At 47.7% G+C, this 18,260-nt stretch overlaps 1 protein-coding gene across 2 annotated transcripts in view; it reads left to right on the top strand.

The window, feature by feature from the left end:
* FKBP6 (FKBP prolyl isomerase family member 6 (inactive)) overlaps positions 1 to 18,260 on the top strand; it is a 369,961-nt gene that overhangs the window by 320,381 nt on the left and 31,320 nt on the right. For both annotated transcript variants that reach the window (XM_086958501.1, XM_086958499.1), the window contains exon 7: positions 8,541 to 8,650. In XM_086958501.1, coding sequence (XP_086814627.1) covers positions 8,541 to 8,650 — 110 coding nt within the window. The remainder of the gene's footprint in view (positions 1 to 8,540; positions 8,651 to 18,260) is intronic.

Genomic DNA, 18,260 nt, shown 5'->3' with positions numbered 1-18,260 from the left:
CAATAAAATCGGAATCGTGAACAGGGCTGGTTTACAAAGAAAAGTGCAAGTCTTATATATTAGCTTTATCAATTCTTTAATGATGGAAAGGCTCTTCATCCCTGAGGTCATGCTTGAGATGTAGGATGTGGGATATTTTTGCTGCTTCATGCTTTTCTCCTGCCACTTCAGAGACCCCAAAACCACCAAGTTTGTTCCAAAAACATAGGGGACAGGAGCCCCCAAAATGTATTCATCATTGGCCTGGTTGCATCTTTAGTTAGAGTTGCCAGACTGGAAGCGGGTGGCCCACTCATCCTCCCTATCCTATGAAAAGAAGAAAACAGTGAAATACCAACAAGAGTGTTCAGTTCAGAGGTAGGTGACGTGCGTGCCATCTGAGACGTGCATAGAACTACAGTATAGCTCAAAGAGTGCAGCTCTTTCTCAAGGCCATGTCTTGCAGGCAGCCACTTGTCTCAGCTCCCACTGTGTGCTAGAAGGGTTTGTGAATGTATACAAGGGCCATGACTCTGATGGTGCTTTGCATTCCAGGGCGCTGTGGATTATCAATACTGATACTTTTAATGCCAGGGTATGGGCACACACTTAATCAAACAGCATTTGTAGAGCACAACAATATCACCCTTATGGGTTTCTTGGCGCTGTTTCCCTATTAAAGAGCCAGGTCTTGAGTATTTTTCTGAAGGTGGTTCCAGGTCTTCACAGCGATGTAGGAGAAGTGGTGGCCACAGCTGCGGCTGTGACTGATTCCAGAAGTGTGTGCGATGGCGAGTGAGGAGGAGCGCAGGTGTCTATTGGGCTGGTGGAAACTCAGTCGATGGTTGATGTAGGCAGGTCCTAGGTTGTGGAGGGCTTTGTAGGCGTGGGTGATGGTCTTGAACTGAAATCTATTCTGGATTCGGAGCAAGTGGAGGTCTCTCTAGTGGGGCGGGGGCGATGTGGGTTCATTGGAGAGGTCCAGGATGAGTCTGATTTGTGAATGGTCTGGAGTCTTCCGAGGAGCAAGTGCATGTTAATGTGATCTACTAAGTTAAAGTACTGCATCCTGCTATAGCAAGCACTTTTGTCATACTCAAGAGACCCTGAGTAGCAATTTGTTAATGAAAGGCGAATAAGAGTATTTCTTTAAAAATGTGACACCTGTTGACTCCATTTTTATTTTACATTCCACTGGAGTATTTTTTAGAGTCTCTCCTGCTACCCTATTTTTGTGTTAATATATATTTCTACTGAACCACTAGCCTCCTATATTTACCTATAAACATTTTCTTGCTGGCTTTTCGTGATTTATTTTCATGATTTTCTTTCCCCCTCCAATATGTTTTTTTACTCTAAAATCTTTAGCACAGTGTACTTCGGGCACTATCTAAAAATAGTCTGACAGATGCTGAATGGTGCATTGGTACGTTATTTTGTGATTGTGCATTTGGCACGAGAATTTAAAATAATTGCATGTGGCTGGCGAGGTTGCAGAACATCCGGGTATGTTTAACATCAATTTAGCCTTTTAGACATCCACAAGCTCAATGGCTTCATCTGGCAAAAAAACCCTTGCAGGTTTCGATCTGTACCCCCAGTTGGTGTCTATTATACTGGTTATGTCATACAAGTATTGCCAAACTCCTCAGAGTTGTCAGAACCAATTGTTTTTGCTTTACAGTCTGAGCCTATGTCCTCTATTTTTACTGACCCAGTTAGGGTCCAATGTTGCCTTCTCTTCTCTATAGTATTCAGAATTATCTCCAGCACGGGATCTTTCATACATTTACATACTGAATCATTCCCTGTTGTTAAACTTCGAGTCCCAGGTAATTTAATATGTTGCATAAATGGTATTGAAAAAACTAGGGTTGGGGGGGCCACAGGGAGTTTAAAGACCTTGCAGTGACATGTTCCCTGAAAGAACTATAAAACACAACCAATGTCACTGGGTCTAAACAACAAGAAAGTGGTACTACTAGAGAGATGTTAGTGAACGTTCATATAAACAATTGAAAGACTTCGTAGGCACCTTGTGATCCCTAACAGGGTACCCATCAGTCACCACTCGGAACCGCCCTTCATCATTTGGGATTCCTGTATTGCCATGTGTTAGGTGCAGCAAGGGTTCACAATAGAGGTAAGATGTAAACACCTCTGATGAACCTAATGCTGTCCTATATGGTAGGAGTATCACAGGCTATTCATGAGTGGAGTCCCTTTTCAGAATTTGAACTCTCAGGTGGGTGGCAAGTTGTCTATTAATGTGTATGAGTTTTAATATGCGAGCACCTGCTCATCTCCAAGCTATTCTTAGCCTGAGAGTTATGCAGACGAGAATGTTTTGGAAAAGTGCCTTAAAGTCAGATGGCTCGAACAGTGAATAATTTGATATTCAAGGTTATTTTAACAGACATGATATCATTGTTGAAGTTGACTTCTTTCAAAACGTTATGCCATTGAGCCCATGGCGGTAGCCTCTGATGAATCTGAGGCTGGCTCAGCGTACAACCAGAGTTGAAAAAAAGAATTTCAGTTTCTTAACAAGAGAGAGAGAGCTATAGACTTCTCTCTATAGCTCTTCTCCGCAAAAATGATGTGCATTGCATCGTACTCCTGACATACTTGAAGTCTGAGAAGAAAGGCCCATCTTTGCTTGTACATGCCTGCTTTGCCTTAAGTCCTGCCAAGTACCACGCTTCAGACGTTAGACTAACTAATTTCAGTGTGGTGCTCCACGAACAGACATATGTTAAGCATATGATGCATTGCGCATAGTGTCTCCACTGAAGCGCTGCCTAACTGTGGAGTGTGTGGCAGCTGGCCGCGTGCCACCTCCTATGGCCTACTCCCCAGGGTTGGGGTGGTCGCCACTTAGCTGTGGCTGCTGGCAGGTTCACTCCTGCTACAATGTATCTCTCTCATGAGATTCCTGTGGCGCTGCGCGGTTCTGAGTCAGACAGCCTGCTGCCTGAAGTCAGGAGGTAGTAACCAATGAGACAGCCAGGCCCAATTAGGTTGTAAGTGGCCGTGGCACCGCAGGGGGACGTCCCTTCCTGCTGTCCGACAAGGGAGTTTGTGAGCAGCTGGCTACTGGTTTGAGGGCGGCGCTGACTGCTGTCTTAGCTTTCCACTCGCAGCACGGCCTCAACCTTGCGCCCGGCCGAGCCACCCAAGCTAACGGCCGCAGGTGGAGTATTCAGGAGGGTTCTGTGGGCCTCATCTGCAGTGAAGTTCTCATTTCTTGAGTCCTCAATTTAGGTGTTGGGTTTTGCTGTCTGGCCTCATTTGCAGATACTGTGGCCGGACATGGAGTTTTGCGTCCTCATGGAGAGGCCTAACTTCATATAAGAATGTTTCTGAGCACATGGTGGCAATACCAAGAATTAGAATTAGAGGGGAGTGCACGGGCATCTGTAGCACTACCTGGCATAAGGTGTGAGTACCTTGTCATATAAGAACAATACTTGGTGCATTTGGGGGGAGTTACTAGACCACTGTTGGCTTGGTCTGTATTACACCGGACAAGTATGTTCCAATACTTAAACAGGCAATGAAAATGCAGTAGGTCTTGCCTTTGATTAAGTTAAAGCCATTTACTTTTCTAATGGTATTGAATTGTAGCTTTGCATTATTTAGTGTATATTTGTGATATGTGCATATATTTGGTCTTCCCTCACCCCTTTTGTGTGCCTTTTGCTATTGTAATCCTCACTATATGAAATTAACACACATACTATTCTTCTATTCATTCACCTCACAAATCTGAAACTCTGCTCTTTTCCTACTAACGCTATGCTTTAAACTACTACACAGCTAACAAAACAATTCTAACTACCTACAACTACATCATATCCCAAATATACACTAAATAATGCAAAGCTAGAATAAAATACCATTAGCAAAGCAAATGGCTTTTACTTAAAAGCAAGACCTATTGCATTTTCAATGCTTGTTTATTAAGGCAGCTGCCCCCAGCCAGTTCTCTGCTGCTCCACCTTTACCGCCCAACTAGAATGTTAAAATCCACTGATCTCAACCTAGCTGCTATTCTACGCTTCAAGCTGGCTAGACAGGGAGGTAGGTAATTCAACATCTTGGCTCCCAGACTCTGGAATAAAGTTCCCATTTACCTAAGCAACGTCTCTAATTATCAGTTTCAGAAAACAGTTAAAGACTTTGCTGTTCAAGGTGGGAGAACCTGTTTTAGTGACTGATGCTTCTGACGGTCTGGGAAGCACTTGCCTGGGCAGCCATGAGCAGTGTAAATTATTATAGCATAACATAATTGTCTGTCTGCAATTGTGCTGGCAAGCCACACCATAAAAACACCCCAATGTCATGGCAGAAATTCAATAAAATATGTTATGGGAAAAAAAACACCCCAATACTAATACCCGTTCAAGTCTGTTTTTGCATTTGATTGCTACTTTTGCTGGAAACAATTAGGAGTAAAGTCGCCAAACGTTTTTTGGGCATTTTTGGACACAGGTACAGCTCTACTCTTCATGATTGCGTGTCAGCATGTCACTGAGGGGAATATTGTCTGACATTATTTCCTAAATATGGTTTACAGAAATATTGTCCCAATGGGTGTAGATTTTCCATTAACTCAAATGGGGTGAGATTTTGGTCAATTATATTTGGAACCCAACATTAATGAGAAATATTATTCTGACAATATTGTTGGACCACAGCTCCTTCACACAGATTAGCATGCTGTATCCCGTAGGTGGGTCTTACAGTTATGGCATTCACAGAAATTCTAAGAGAGTGGCAATCTAACCAGACGCGTAGCTGGGGGGAGGTGGGGCAGACCACCATGGGTGGCACTTTTTGGGGGGGGGCGGCGGCGAGCGCAAGATAAGTTTACTAGTTTTTTATATTTTTTATATTTTATTCTATCTCGTCTGTTGCCTCCCCCTCCGCTCATCGACCTCTATCAACCCTTCATCCCACTCCCTGCTGACTTACCTGCACAGCCGTCATAAGCAGCCAACTGAGAGATCGGCCCGGTGACAAAAGCTCTAGCTGCCCCACCGAATCGAACTGTGCTCCGAATGGGCGCAAAGTGCAAAACTGTGCATAAAAATATTTACGCTCATCAATTCTCTGCGTCAATTTCACAATGAGGCAATAAGACCACAAAATAAGTGAAGACCCTTCCAAAATTCTAGGCATGGAAATTTAAAATGTCTTCTCTCAAAAAGACAATTGTGCAAAACTGCGCACAAAAATATTTACGCTCATCATTTCTTTGTGTCAATTTCACAATGGGGCAATGAGCCCACAAAATAAGTGAAAATCCTTCTAAAATTCTAGGCATAAAAATTTCTCCATGCGTCAATTTCACAATGAGGCAATAAGCCCACAAAATAAGCAATAAGCCCACAAAATAAGTGAAAACCCTTCCAAAATTCTAGGCAAAAAGACAATTGAAGTTGTTCAAAGATTAAGCAAACGTGAAGACAAACAAGAGAGACAACAGAAAGAGAGAAGAAGGCGAACAAAAGAGAGAGCAAGGCAGAAAGGATAAAAATATGCAGCAATAAGGAGAGGGACCGGAATGTGATAAAGAGATCCAGAGAAGCCTAGAAAAACCTGCAGCGGGGAGCCGAGGGGCTGCAGAGACAGCAAATGTTTATTTAAAGGCAGCACTTTTGCCTAGAGGTCTCGAGGGATGGGAACCTGGAGAATAAATACAGCTGCATCCACACAGTAAAAGACACCGCGGGAGCAGAGGCTAACCAAGGTGCGGAAATTACCACAATCCTTAACCACAAAAGTACGCCACGGAAGGGATAGACAGGGCAGGGAGGGCCGGGTGAGGGAGGGTGGACGGATGGAGAGAGAGGGGGACGGAGGGGGTAAACATAAGGAGAAAGAGAGGAAGAGGTGGGGCGAGAGGTTGGCCGATAAAAAGGAGGTGGCACGGGGAGACGGGAATTTGGTTTGAGGGCTAGATGTACGGAAAACGAAGAGGTAGGGAGAAAGATTAGCAGATGACGACATATGAACAAATGGGAAGAGAGCGGGAGAGGCATGGGTAGATGTAACGGGGTAGACATGGAGCGAGATGCTTGAGACAAGGAAAGCGAGAGAAAGACGAAGGAAAGGGGTAGAAAGAAGAAAAAGGAAAAATGAGGTAAAGGTGAGAGCAGGGAAGGGCAAGAGAGGGAGGGAAGAGGGACGAGAGTAGAAGGAGAGTGTGTGACAGGCTGAAGCAGCAGGGCCCATCCAGCAGTCCAAAAGCCGAGACTGGTGTCTTCCTTCCGGAGCAGGGTGACGGCTATCACAAGGGAGGCTCTGGCTCCAAGCCTCCTGAACTGCGCTGGAGAGCAGCGTCCAATAGTCGGGCCTAGCTTGTGCGAGGTGGGGTGAAGATTGTGTTCAAGACATCACATAGCAATGATTAACCAACAACAAACGCGCCAGTCAGTTCCTCAAACACACTTCAATAATCAGCTCACGTGAGAGCGCAGTGAAAGATACAAAGAGTGGTGGTTTCTCGTGTTTTCAGCCTTCAGATATTCAAGATACTTGCTTTTGCGCTCTGGCCCTGCTCTTGGGGCACAGATAAGTTCAGGTTTCAGCTCATCAGTTCATTCAGGAAGAGCACCTCATAAGATACAATGCACAAATATTAACTTAAAAGAATTCAGCACCATGGACAGAATTAGACCGGTCCAGAGCGCGGAAAGTCCGTAAGTTTAAGGGGGGCTCGTGAGACTTTATAGAAGTCAACACGTGGACCAGCAATTGTTGTAACGTGTATTGCACACAATAACGTTAGACTCTGCTGTCTCGGAATTTATCGGGTGCCATAAATAACAACCAATTACTCGCCCCCCCTTTATGATAGCGAATGAAATGCAGTTTTGGGCGTTATTGCACTAAAATTTGCTTGTAAAAGCGCCAGGCATCCCCTCCAAGCCGACAAATGTCAAATGTGTCCAGAGGATGCGATTATTATCATCAAAAGTAGTAATTCCGAAAAGCAGTAATACCAGGTTCAGTAAATGCCTCTCCAACCCGCTTATAAACAGTGCCTTAGCACCTTCCCAACGACACGTATAGACTCGTTAGGTTTCGCCTGAACAGGTCTTGCGCTTGTGAAATCTCTCTTATTTAAAACAAGCGCGGTCTCGAAAATAAGGGGATCGCGCCAGAGCATGGGGATCGCTTATCTTTATGGGGCCATGTGTCTATACACATGGCCCCATAAAGACAAGAAAGTGCTTCACGACAGCCGTGAAGCAGGCCACCGATTCCAGTTCGAAAGCCAAAGGGAGGCAACCAAAACACCTCATTTCCAATGGCAGGCCACCGTTTAACATAAACTGTGACGCGGCCAATGGGAATGAGTGGCGGGGCTTAAAGCCTTCTTCTGAAAATCCTCGCCTACAAAATGTCTTGTGGAGGCGGAGCAGAGCTCTGCCCTGCAATGCTTGCGGGACTTAAAACCGCACAAGCCAAAACTAGATGTAGTCTAAACAGTTTGCAACAGGTTGTTTAGAATTTGCACTAGGGAAGTGCACGCATTTCCTCACACATGGAAACATTTTCACTGCAAACGAGTTTCAAACATGCTGAAACATCCAAACGTGAAAAATAATAAAACTGTATAAAAGGAGCTTTGATTCCAGGCAATGTTTAAGGAATGCATTGTGTTTTAAGGGTTTTGGGGATGCACCTGCAGCCCTCCTGAGCCAGAGCCTGCTTCCTAGGCTTCCTCGGTGCACGCATCGATCTGTTGAGCACACGCAGCTGGAAGGCCGGTTAGTACAGGTTTTTTGGCTTTTCTGCATTAGGCAAATTCTCGGCTGTGTAGTTTTCCCGTGTTCTCTTAATTGAGCACTGATTAGACCGGTGGCGGCGAACAGCCCGCCTGTAAATAAACATGCTGATTTTTCAGAATGTGGCGCTTGGGGGCTTCCTGTAGTCTGCACCTCGCAATCATGTGGCCTGGGGAGGAGAATGCGCTAAAGGGGGGCATGAATAGAGTGGTTAGTGCCCTTCTATTTCTAGCTCTTTGCAGCAGCAGTAATATCTTCTTGGAGGTTCTTGTTGATCAAATGTGTGTAATTTCTGAAATGTACGTTTCCCTCGTCTTAATTGCTTGATTTTGCTATTGAGAAAGTGTCACTCATAGTCATGAACTGTCACTCATAATTACACTGAAATTATGAAAATGTCACACATTGCAATCTGAAACCTTGGCAGCTATGTACCTCTCCTTAAGCAATTTGAATGTCTGCACCCTCTCCTCCTCCAAGCTTCAGTGTTACACCTGTTTATCACAGTTTTCAGTCAGGTCAAAAAGGCAGGACGCCCTATCCTCTGGTTGCATTATTTAAAATATAATGATTTAAAGCTGTACAAAAAAAAGCCTGAATTCGTAGCATAAAATATGATTTTAAAAGTCTGTACAGCAGCAGTGTTCTGTCGTCGATGTGTACCTTAAGAAGAATCCGCATTGAAGAAATTTTTGTTAGAGATAAGATTAGCTGTCTTCTGCCCACCATTTTTAAAATGTATTTCCGTTCTCTCTTCTTCAGGCCTGCTTAGCTTTGACCGAATACAAGCGAGCTCGGGATTTCTTAGTTGGGGCTCAACGACGGGAACCCTTCAACCAGGATATAAATAAGGAACTAAAAAAGTTAGACCGGTAAGTGTGTGATGTTTAACCCTATAACACTGTTGGTCCAATTCCTCCAATTTGACTGCATCCCAAATGCATGATGGTCCATACGTAGACTTCTTTTAAAGGGCTTCATCACTATTTCATTACTTTTTTGCATTGCAAGATTGCAGGTAGCATGACATCCTCTTTCACTGTCATGTTTTCTACTACTTTTCAACCATGCCTGAACCAATTTGTGGCTGCATTCAGTTGTGCCCACTGGTATGTCAGTAATTTAGCCTGTCCATCCAGGCATTGTTATGATGACTGTCTTACACCGAATGGCCGTCATTGCCGTGCACATAAAATACTTTGCAAAATCTTTCACTCTTAATACTATCTAGGTCCTATTTTGACATGCCCCATCCTCTCCCACTACCCATTTTTTTTGCTGTCTCACTTTCAGTTCTTTAAAGCCCAACAGACTCTTTAGGTGGCACCCCTTTCTTTGCCCTATACCAAGTAAATAAAGTCAGGCCAATAACTAGCTCTGTATGCACAGTTCCGGATTACCAAATAGGCAAAGTAGGCACCGGCCTATGGGCCCCACTCCTTTTAGGGGCCCACAACAACGCATCAAAATAATATTCATTCGATCTTTAAAGAAAATTACAATCAAGCTTGTTTCCAATTAATTTTTGTTTAACATTAATAATTGTTAATGTTTAGTTTTGTGTAATAAAATTAGTTTATTAAAATTGTTGGTTGGTAACATGAAAAAACATATTGGGAGAAAATTTGCGAGGGGGGCTGAAATTTCAACGACTACCTTGTGGCCGCCACAGGAATTAATCCGGCACTGTGTGTGGAAAAATAGCTTAGCAGTACCTAGTTATTGGAGAAGTTTCTTACTGTGCCCTAATGGCCTAGAGAGTATTGCTTCTCTCTATGGCACAGTGGTTCCTTTAGTTACTGGTGTCTGCAGGGGGATTTCTGAACTGGTATTCTCCCTCAGACTCACTAATACTTGTATTGGGACAGTGCCCCAAGGTGGCCAATACATTGCTTTGAAACTTGGCAGACCTACAGGAACTAAAAAACGATGTGTGCGGTACTGTTCCAAGATGACCGTCTGCTACTAAATTTAATTGTTTTATTTTATTACAAACCTAAGTATGCCATGTTCAGCCGGGGTACGTTTTGTTTTTGTTATTCTGTTTATCGTGCATATCCTTGTTGAGCATGTGGGTATTTTATTTATGGATGGGTAAGTGGTTAAATGCAAGAATCAGATAGTGGGTAGCAGAATGGATGCATAAGTGCATGAATGATTGACTGGCTGCATGTATTAGAGGACTTAATGTGTACCTAAACTTACCAATCACTGAGGAGGCAGTTTCAATTACAGGCCTGACCTATTGCCATTGCCAATGTATGTAGCACAAGCAGCAGGCAATTCCCAAAGAATCACAATATAATAAAATTGCTAAACCAGTTTAGAGAAATATAGAAAACGTTAATGAGCTCAAAGACATCCGGATCATAAAAATGAGTTTAGGAGAACTTGAGTTATGAGTTTTAGAAAAGTTTTTTAGTGCAAAATGCACCAAGATAAAGTAAAGTACCAATCAAAATTCGCTGTTTGTTATAGACTGAGACCTACACATGATTACAAACCAACTGTGAAGGAAAATTCACGTCAGATAACTAAGTAGTTTGTCCTATTTTGGGACTTTTGTTTTTGGTAGTCCAGGTCCTTGAAGTATGATCATTTGTCAATGTGCTCCCGCTGGTTTTGGTGCCAAAACTCTATGTGGGGCAAACTTGGATTTCGTAGCGGGCGAGGTCTTCGTAGGTTGGATAGAATGATGACTGGAAAATGAAAGTCTGTTGGGACGGAATTGTCCCTTGCAATGGTGATGGACGCTCACCCCTGCCCTGAGTCTCCCAGCTGCAATGTTATCTGGTTCCTTGGTACTGATTTTTGGTTAAGGGTGAACACAAATCATGCATGTGTGCCATGACCTGAGTCTGTCACAGATTATGATCTTATTAGACCAGGAATGGTGCACAGAGCGCTGCCAGCGTAGTGGTAAAGGACTACTGCCCTTACCAAGAGATAAGTAGCACAAGTGGAGAAGTGTGGCTCACTGGTTAGAGGAGGCAGACCCTGATGCAGAGGTCAGACCTGGGACCAGGGTTCATTTCCCGACGCGGCAGGATCTTGAGCTCAAAAATGTCCACGGACTTGATAATTCTCGCCTCGGTGCCTACTCGAATCTAGGGTTCACACTCTGCAACTCTGGGCAATAGCTTGCTTAATCTCCACTAAGGCCCCACCGCGATGGGATGCCTGGTCTTCACCTTGGGGATGCCCAGTAGGGGTTATCTCTCAGGGAAAGCCAGGACTGGTTCCCAAAGCAAGCGCTAAGAGACCTGTTGGTGATTTGGCGCTATATAAATCGAAATTACCATAAATTAACAGAACAAGCCCGGTGGTGGAAGCATACCGTTTTGTGGTCAGAGCCTACTAGACAGTGCAGCTGTTTAGTTGTGAAAAGACTTCTTGTAGGCATTCTGAAAGCTTTCTTGAAATTCATTCTGCCCATTGTTTACCATTCATTGGCTTTTGTGGTTTGTAACTCACATTTTCTGGCTTTCTATTTGCTGTTTTTTTGTTGCCGGCCCAGCATTTCTATGTCCATCCTGTGGAACATAGCCTCTTTACTGAATTCTTCCACAAATGCTCTCTTTCTGTATGCCCAGACATGGGTCCCTTGCTCACTTTGCCAATAGATGCAAACTAGCCTGGCTGATGAGGTCTGTCAGCCCGAAACCGGCCCTAGGATGCATGTTTCCGGTCCAGGGAAGACATGGCTTGGCAGTTCAGGCTGGACTGTTCCCATGATGCACAGGGTCAAGACTGATTTCAAATAGCTGTGTCTGACCTAGAGTGGCGAAGTGAGCTAAAGAACGATGATGGATTCAACCCTGATCTGTGACTGGGGGTGAGTGTCTGAAAAATGTCAGCGCTCCATCCATCATCTCCTTGTGTTCGCTTTCTGTAGACAGGTCTTTGAATTTTGTTCTTCTCTTCTAAAATTTGCTGAGCATTCAAAGACAGAGGTCAAATGTCAGCCTCTGTCTTCCGAATAAGCTTGGTGTTCACTTTTCTATCTCTGACTTTAAATTGAGAGGAATTATGTAACAATCTTGCAGGCTTCTGGGAAAGATTTTTTTTTTTATAGCACACAGTCAAATGTAAATTTTTGTAAATGAACTGGCAAATATTTCAGAATATATCAATTAGGAGAGCACGTGGTGGAAACAAATATTTTAATACGATTAAAACTAATCAGTAATAATAATAATAACTTCACATTTGTAAAGCGCGAACGTATCACCCCTAAGAGTATCCAGACGCTGGGGGTCATGGGGAGTTTGGTGAGCTAGTGCCCAGAGTCGCATAGTGCTGCTCTACTGCCGGGGATCGAACCATGAGCACTGCTCTCCGAAGACGCAATAGGAGAAGACGCACCCGGGTAGAGCTCCGACCTGAGCTCCCCTTCTCCAGGCCTATACTCCGCCAAACTTATCCGGAGGTGAACGAAAATCGAGGCGCAGCGACGCAGTGAATTTTGAAGCTGATAGACGATTTCCTGCCGTACCGGGAGAAACTGATGCGGCGCGACCGAGGCCGATGCTATCTGCTCGGCGTGGCACAACACGTGAGACCGGGGATTGAGGCCCGGCGCTTGGCCTTGAAGTGCGGCCTGACGCTTGAGGGGAACGCGCCTGGCTGGAGGCGCCGTGTTTGGAGAGAGCGCCTGTCTCGACGCCCGAGAGTGCACCATACCACGCTGACCCTCCCCGGAGGCCCCCACGGAGCTCTGACCTGAGTTGCCCCGAGGCATAGACCCGACCATGACGACCGGAGCCTGTGGCCACCTGCGGGGCCCTGAGACGCGGCCTGGCGGGTAAGGAGACTGCACAAGCTACAAACGCCGAGATTGGAGGTGAGGGACATCGCGGCGATCTAGGGAGACACTGGCACTGGGCCGTAGAACTGTCTGGCCAGTCGCCGGGCGCCCCACTAAGCTGGAGAGAAGGAGATCTGTGGTGGGCGGCCCGACCAGATCGACCAGGCCGACTGGACTGCACGGCCCGATGTAACGAGGCCCTGGCATACAATTGAGTACTGAACCTTGAGACATGACCTGGCGGGAGCGGTGCCTGCTTTTGGCGAGGGACACTGAGACCGCCGTGGGAGTTGGCCGCGACGGCCCGCTAGTGAGCAGGGGTTGAGACGGTCGGCCAACTGAATTTGCCTACAGAGGCATCACGGCTTGAGGGGGTAGTTCCACACGCCAGGACCCCGGCCCTCGCCTCTAGGGGACAACCCGGACACTGCTGTGGGATTTTACGATTAAGGACACGTGGGGTGGGACCCGGTCTTGAAAACTACTGAGGACACCCTCTATCCCTGCTCCGCTATTGCAAGGTGGGGGGCCGTGGCGTCCCTCTTCGAACCGCCATTACTCTTACACCCGCATATCTCCGCTGCCGGACTCTCGCCCGTTCCACTTTGTGTTAATGGGACATTGCCCCTCGCCCACGACCCCGCTCATGTCTGGGGGCATCATGTCTCGCACTGGCACTGGAACCGCGCCGCCGACAGGGAAAATGGCCAAGCCAATGAAACATGCCGATGCTGATCAAACCGCGGCAAAACTTGACACAATGCTAGCGGCAATGGAGAGACTGGAGGAGTCCGTCCAACTGACCCGCACCTCATTGGAAAATGAAATAGACAGTGTTTCTATAGATCTAACACACCTTTGCGCTGACCACAAGAAATTAGCGGAGCGCACAACCGCTCTGGAAGGGTTAGGCACATCCAAGACCTGCTCAATACGGTGAAATTTTTAGAGGACCGTGCAGAGGATGCGGAAGGGGGGGCACGAAGAAACAACGTGCGGATAATAGGTGTACTGGAACGATGGGAAGGGTGAGAACCTGAGCCTAAAGTGGAGAACTGGCTGAAAGATCTGCTACCGGAAGGTGCATTGTCGCCCCCGGACTACACAATCCAGGTCCAGCGTCAGAGGCACTTCTTCCTTGCAGTGAAGAAACGATTGCGCCAACTGGACCTCAAGTACTCCCTCCTCTTCCCTGCCAGGCTAAGTGTGATAGCGCAGGACAAAACGCATTTTTCCATTTCCCCAGAAGATGCGGATGCGTGTCTAGACAGCGGGACACACACGACGCCCCGACAATCATCAGGGACATCGACGTTAAGAAGATCACGTGGTTCAAGACGTCGCCGTAGAAGTAGACAGTTTCCGGCTTGCCAGGCACGGCCGGCGGCAACCTCCAGCCCATCTGCAGACCTGGTCCATGACGAACGACAGGACGCTCTCCGGATGATGGCGGAGCTCAGTGGCTCCCCTACCACGGAGGATGCTCTGGTTGGCAGCCCTAGAGATCTGCCAAGCGATGATGAGGCCATCTATGGCATACCTGACTCCCAGGCCTCCGTGGAACAACCAGATGTCGCGCCGCAGACGGCAGACCTGATTCACTAACTGAGTGACCTTCCTGAACAGAGCGAAACAATGACAAAAGGTACCTAGGCGAAGTTTCTTTTCTCCCTTATGGGGTTTATTTCTTAGCTTGTGATAACGCTCTGACCCTGAGGTCACCTGGGAGCCGTCTGCCCTCAGGGCGCTAGCCTGCGGACTCATGTCGCAGTAAGTACTGAGTTCAGGCTACTTGATCCCTAGTAGAAAGTAGTGCTAGAAGGAGGTACACGGGGAGCCTTTGTCTGCTGTAGCCTGGGCGACCGGGCCCAATGTGGGTGGCATTGGGGAAAGGCCCGCTGACTTTCATAGATACTGGCCCCTATTGAGAGGGGTGCCCCCGAGGAGCGGCAAACTCTACAGCAATAACAACTAACAATTTTGGGACTGATTCACCTAGCCTGGAGAAGGCGAAGCTTCACCTGCTGATTTCACCGCTTAATTGACTCAGTTGTGCCTAAGTGCACGGCTCACCCCCCTAGATTTAAAGGTTACTCACCTCATTGGAGGTTTTTTGACGGCGGCATGTTAAGCAGCCGACCTTTTGGTATTCCACACTGGTTATGGTTGTTATGTTGCTTTCCAGTGATTGTTCTGCCCCTTCCCCCTTTTTTCTTTTGTGCAATGCATTTTTTGACAGTACCTAGGAAGATTTTTTTGGCGACCTTTGGCGGGAAGGCGGTGGGGTGGTGGAGTGAAGACACTATTGTGAGGGCACGGCGGGGCCCAAGATGGGGACCGACTTAAAGTAATGCAATGTCTGTGACAAACATATGCACATGGAATGTGCGTGGTATTCATACACCTTCACGCAGATATCAAATGTATTCCTATCTTAAACAACAACACGTTCACATTGCACTACTGCAGGAAACTCATCTCAACAGGGCGGAAGTACACGCATTGCGCCGCAGATGGAGGGGACAGCTTTATGCTGCGGAGTTCTCGTCATATGCTCGGGGGGCGCTGGTGTGGGTGAGGCCCGGGACCCCCTTCACAGTCTCACACACTCGCATAGATCAGGAGGGGAGGTTTGTCATAGTGCGAGGCACATTGGATGGGCGACCTGTGGTCCTGACTTCGATATATGCACCCAACACCGATCAAAGTGGATTCCTTGCTAGCCTATCGACGGACTTGGCACCTTGGCACGGTGTCCCCTGGGTTCTGGGAGGCGACTATAATTGTATCCTGGATGCTGGGTTAGACCGCTCCTTCCCGCCCCAACCGGGTGCCCCGGCGCACGGTGCGATGAAGGCCCTGGTTACCTGGGCCCTGCAGTGGGACTTACATGATGCCTGACGAACCCGCAGCCCCCACACGAAAACATACTCCTATTACTCAGCGGGGCACGCATTGCATGTGCGATTAGACAGGCTTATGCTCGCTAGCGAGCTGCTTCCACTCATCACTGACACCTACTACATGGGTCGTACACACTCGGACCATAACCCACACCTGCTGGGATTGCCCACATCCGCCCATCCCCACCTGGAGACTGCAACCGTCTCTACTACTGGATGCTCCATTTCGCGCTTCGTTAGGCTCACAAATTGAACACTATTTTGAAGAGAACACTGGCACGGCGTCCACCCCTCAAATTGTATGGGACGCGTTCAAAGTAGTCACTAGGGGCCATTGCCTTGGTACACAGGCTAACATGCGGAAGTTACTGGATAGGGAACTGACGCAAATAGAAGCCGACTTGCTCAGATTGGAACAGGATGCGGTGGAGGGCAATGGGGAACCACTATCGGAAGCGCAAGCTGAACATGCATGTTTACTAGAGCGGCTATGTCATATTAATTACACAGCCCATTCAGCGCGAACATATCACTTGGAGGATAAGCCCGGGAAACTATTGGCATGGCTGATCCGCCAGGACGACAGGGTGGCACCAGTGGCAGCGCTGCGCACTAGTCAGGGAGACATTGTATACACTCAAAGCGCCATACACAAGACGTTTGTGGACTATTACAGGCTGCTGTACTGTTCGCGGCTGCGAGTTTCCCGTACTCAGGTTGATACATACCTCTCTGACATGCCACTGCCGGTGGTTGAGGACGCACAGAGGAACGAACTGGAAGCCCTGCTTACGCCATATGAGTTACACACGGTTATATTTGCTTTATCCAATGGCAAGTCCCCAGGCCCGGACGGGCTGCCCGCTGAATTTTACAAAGCCTACCCCGATGTTCTCATCCCTGAGCTCCTGAAGGTGTACGAGGCGGCTATTTCGGATTCCTCCCTCCCCCTCACGCTGAACGAAGCTAACCTAATATCTCTCCCTAAACCGGGTAGAGACGGCATGCTGCTGGGCTCGTACCGGCCGCTGGCCCTCCTAAACACCGACTATAAGATATTTGCCTCCACACTAGCTCAGCGCTTAGCCCCCCTGGTTCCCATCCTTGTGCATTGCGACCAGAACGGCTTTGTGCCCACTCGCAGTACCTCCCACAATATTAGAAGGTTGTTCAGAGTGCAACAGTATGCCACGTCGCAGTGGCCTCGTTCGGGGTGTCTCGGATTGGACCTGGAAAAGGCCTTTGACTCCGGGGAGTGTCCCTATCTCCAGTCACTTTTGAGGAAATTTGGCCTCGGCGATGAGTATGTTGGGTTTACTGTACCAGAAACCTACGGTGCGTGTCCGCAAGGGGTGCTTGCTATCGGACAACCATCGATGTAAAGAGAGGTACTAGACAGGGTTCCCCATTAGCCCCGCTGCTTTTCTCGCTAGCGATTGAGCCGCTGGCGACCCTTCTCAGAGCGCGGAGTGGGGGATCACCCTAGCGGATGGTCTCCACGCGGTCTCCTTATATGCGGACGACCTCCTTTTGTATGTCAGAGACTTGACCTGTTTGCCGCCAACACTGTCTGACACCTTTCAAACCTTTGAACTTATGTCAGGTCTCGGGGTCAATTGGGCCAAATCCGGAGTGTATTCCTTTTACCCAGACACTCCGGAGTGTGAGATCCGCATTAATAACGAGAGACTTGCCTGGTACCCTACTACGTTCCGCTACCTCGGAATCCATATCTATAGAACTCTGCCAGATGTGCTAGACGGTAACTTGGTGCGGGCGATCTCCTCCTTGCAGGCACAAATGGCCTTTTGGAAGACTCTCCCCCTTAACGTGCCCAGTCAAGTCACACTGACAAAAATTATAGTTTTGCCCAGATTACTGTATTTTTATGCTAACATTCCAGTATATGTCCCGACGCAGATTTTTATGGAGCTGGAAACTTTGGTTAGGAACCTGATATGGAACACAGAAAAACCCGGAGTTGCCTTGACGAAATTATACTCGCCGGTGGCGGCAGGAGGACTGGCAGTGCCCAATCATGAACTCTACTATCTGGCGGCACAGCTGCAGTGGGTGACGGGATGGTTGGGTGGCCGATGCCTAAACGATACAGCCACGGACACTACTGTCTGGACCAACGCACAGATCCATGCACTGTTCAACCCCCTAGCCAAACCCACACGCCCCACACAGTTACACCTATTAGTGGTCCACAGACGCTATGTTCGCGGCTTGAGGCTTACCAGAGCGGTGACACCCTACGCCCGGCACTTCCGCTGCTGGGAACACCTAGAGAAGACGGCACGATAACGGAGGCCGCACTAACGCCCTGGACTCGGGCTGGGGTGGACACACTGGGTGATATATATGCGGAAGGAGCCCTTATCCCCTTTGCAACTCTAGCCGCAGACACGGGACTCCCAGCTGGGCAGTTCCTACTACACGCAGCCATCACACACACATACATAAGGGCCTGGAACGATATTTCCGAGGCGCTGCCCACACCCCTTTTAATCCAATATTTGCATGTCATGGCGAATGGCTCGCACGTGGTTCACTGGCTGACGCAGGCCCTATTGGAGCACACTCAATGCTCCTTGCAACCACTCAGGGATGGATAAATGGGAGGCAGACAGAGGCAGGGCATGGACGGACAAAGAATGGGCGATGGCACTGGCCAGTCCCCGAAATGTACAGCGCAATTCCCGCTTCTAGCTCATACAACTTTACATAGTGCACCGAGCGTACTTGACACCTGGCAAAATTAACAGA

Source organism: Lissotriton vulgaris, chromosome 2_1 (assembly GCF_964263255.1).
Source record: "Lissotriton vulgaris chromosome 2_1, aLisVul1.2, whole genome shotgun sequence".
Lineage (NCBI taxonomy): Eukaryota > Metazoa > Chordata > Amphibia > Caudata > Salamandridae > Lissotriton > Lissotriton vulgaris.
Note: the sequence above shows the minus strand (reverse complement) of the source record. Positions and strands in the feature narration are given on the sequence as shown.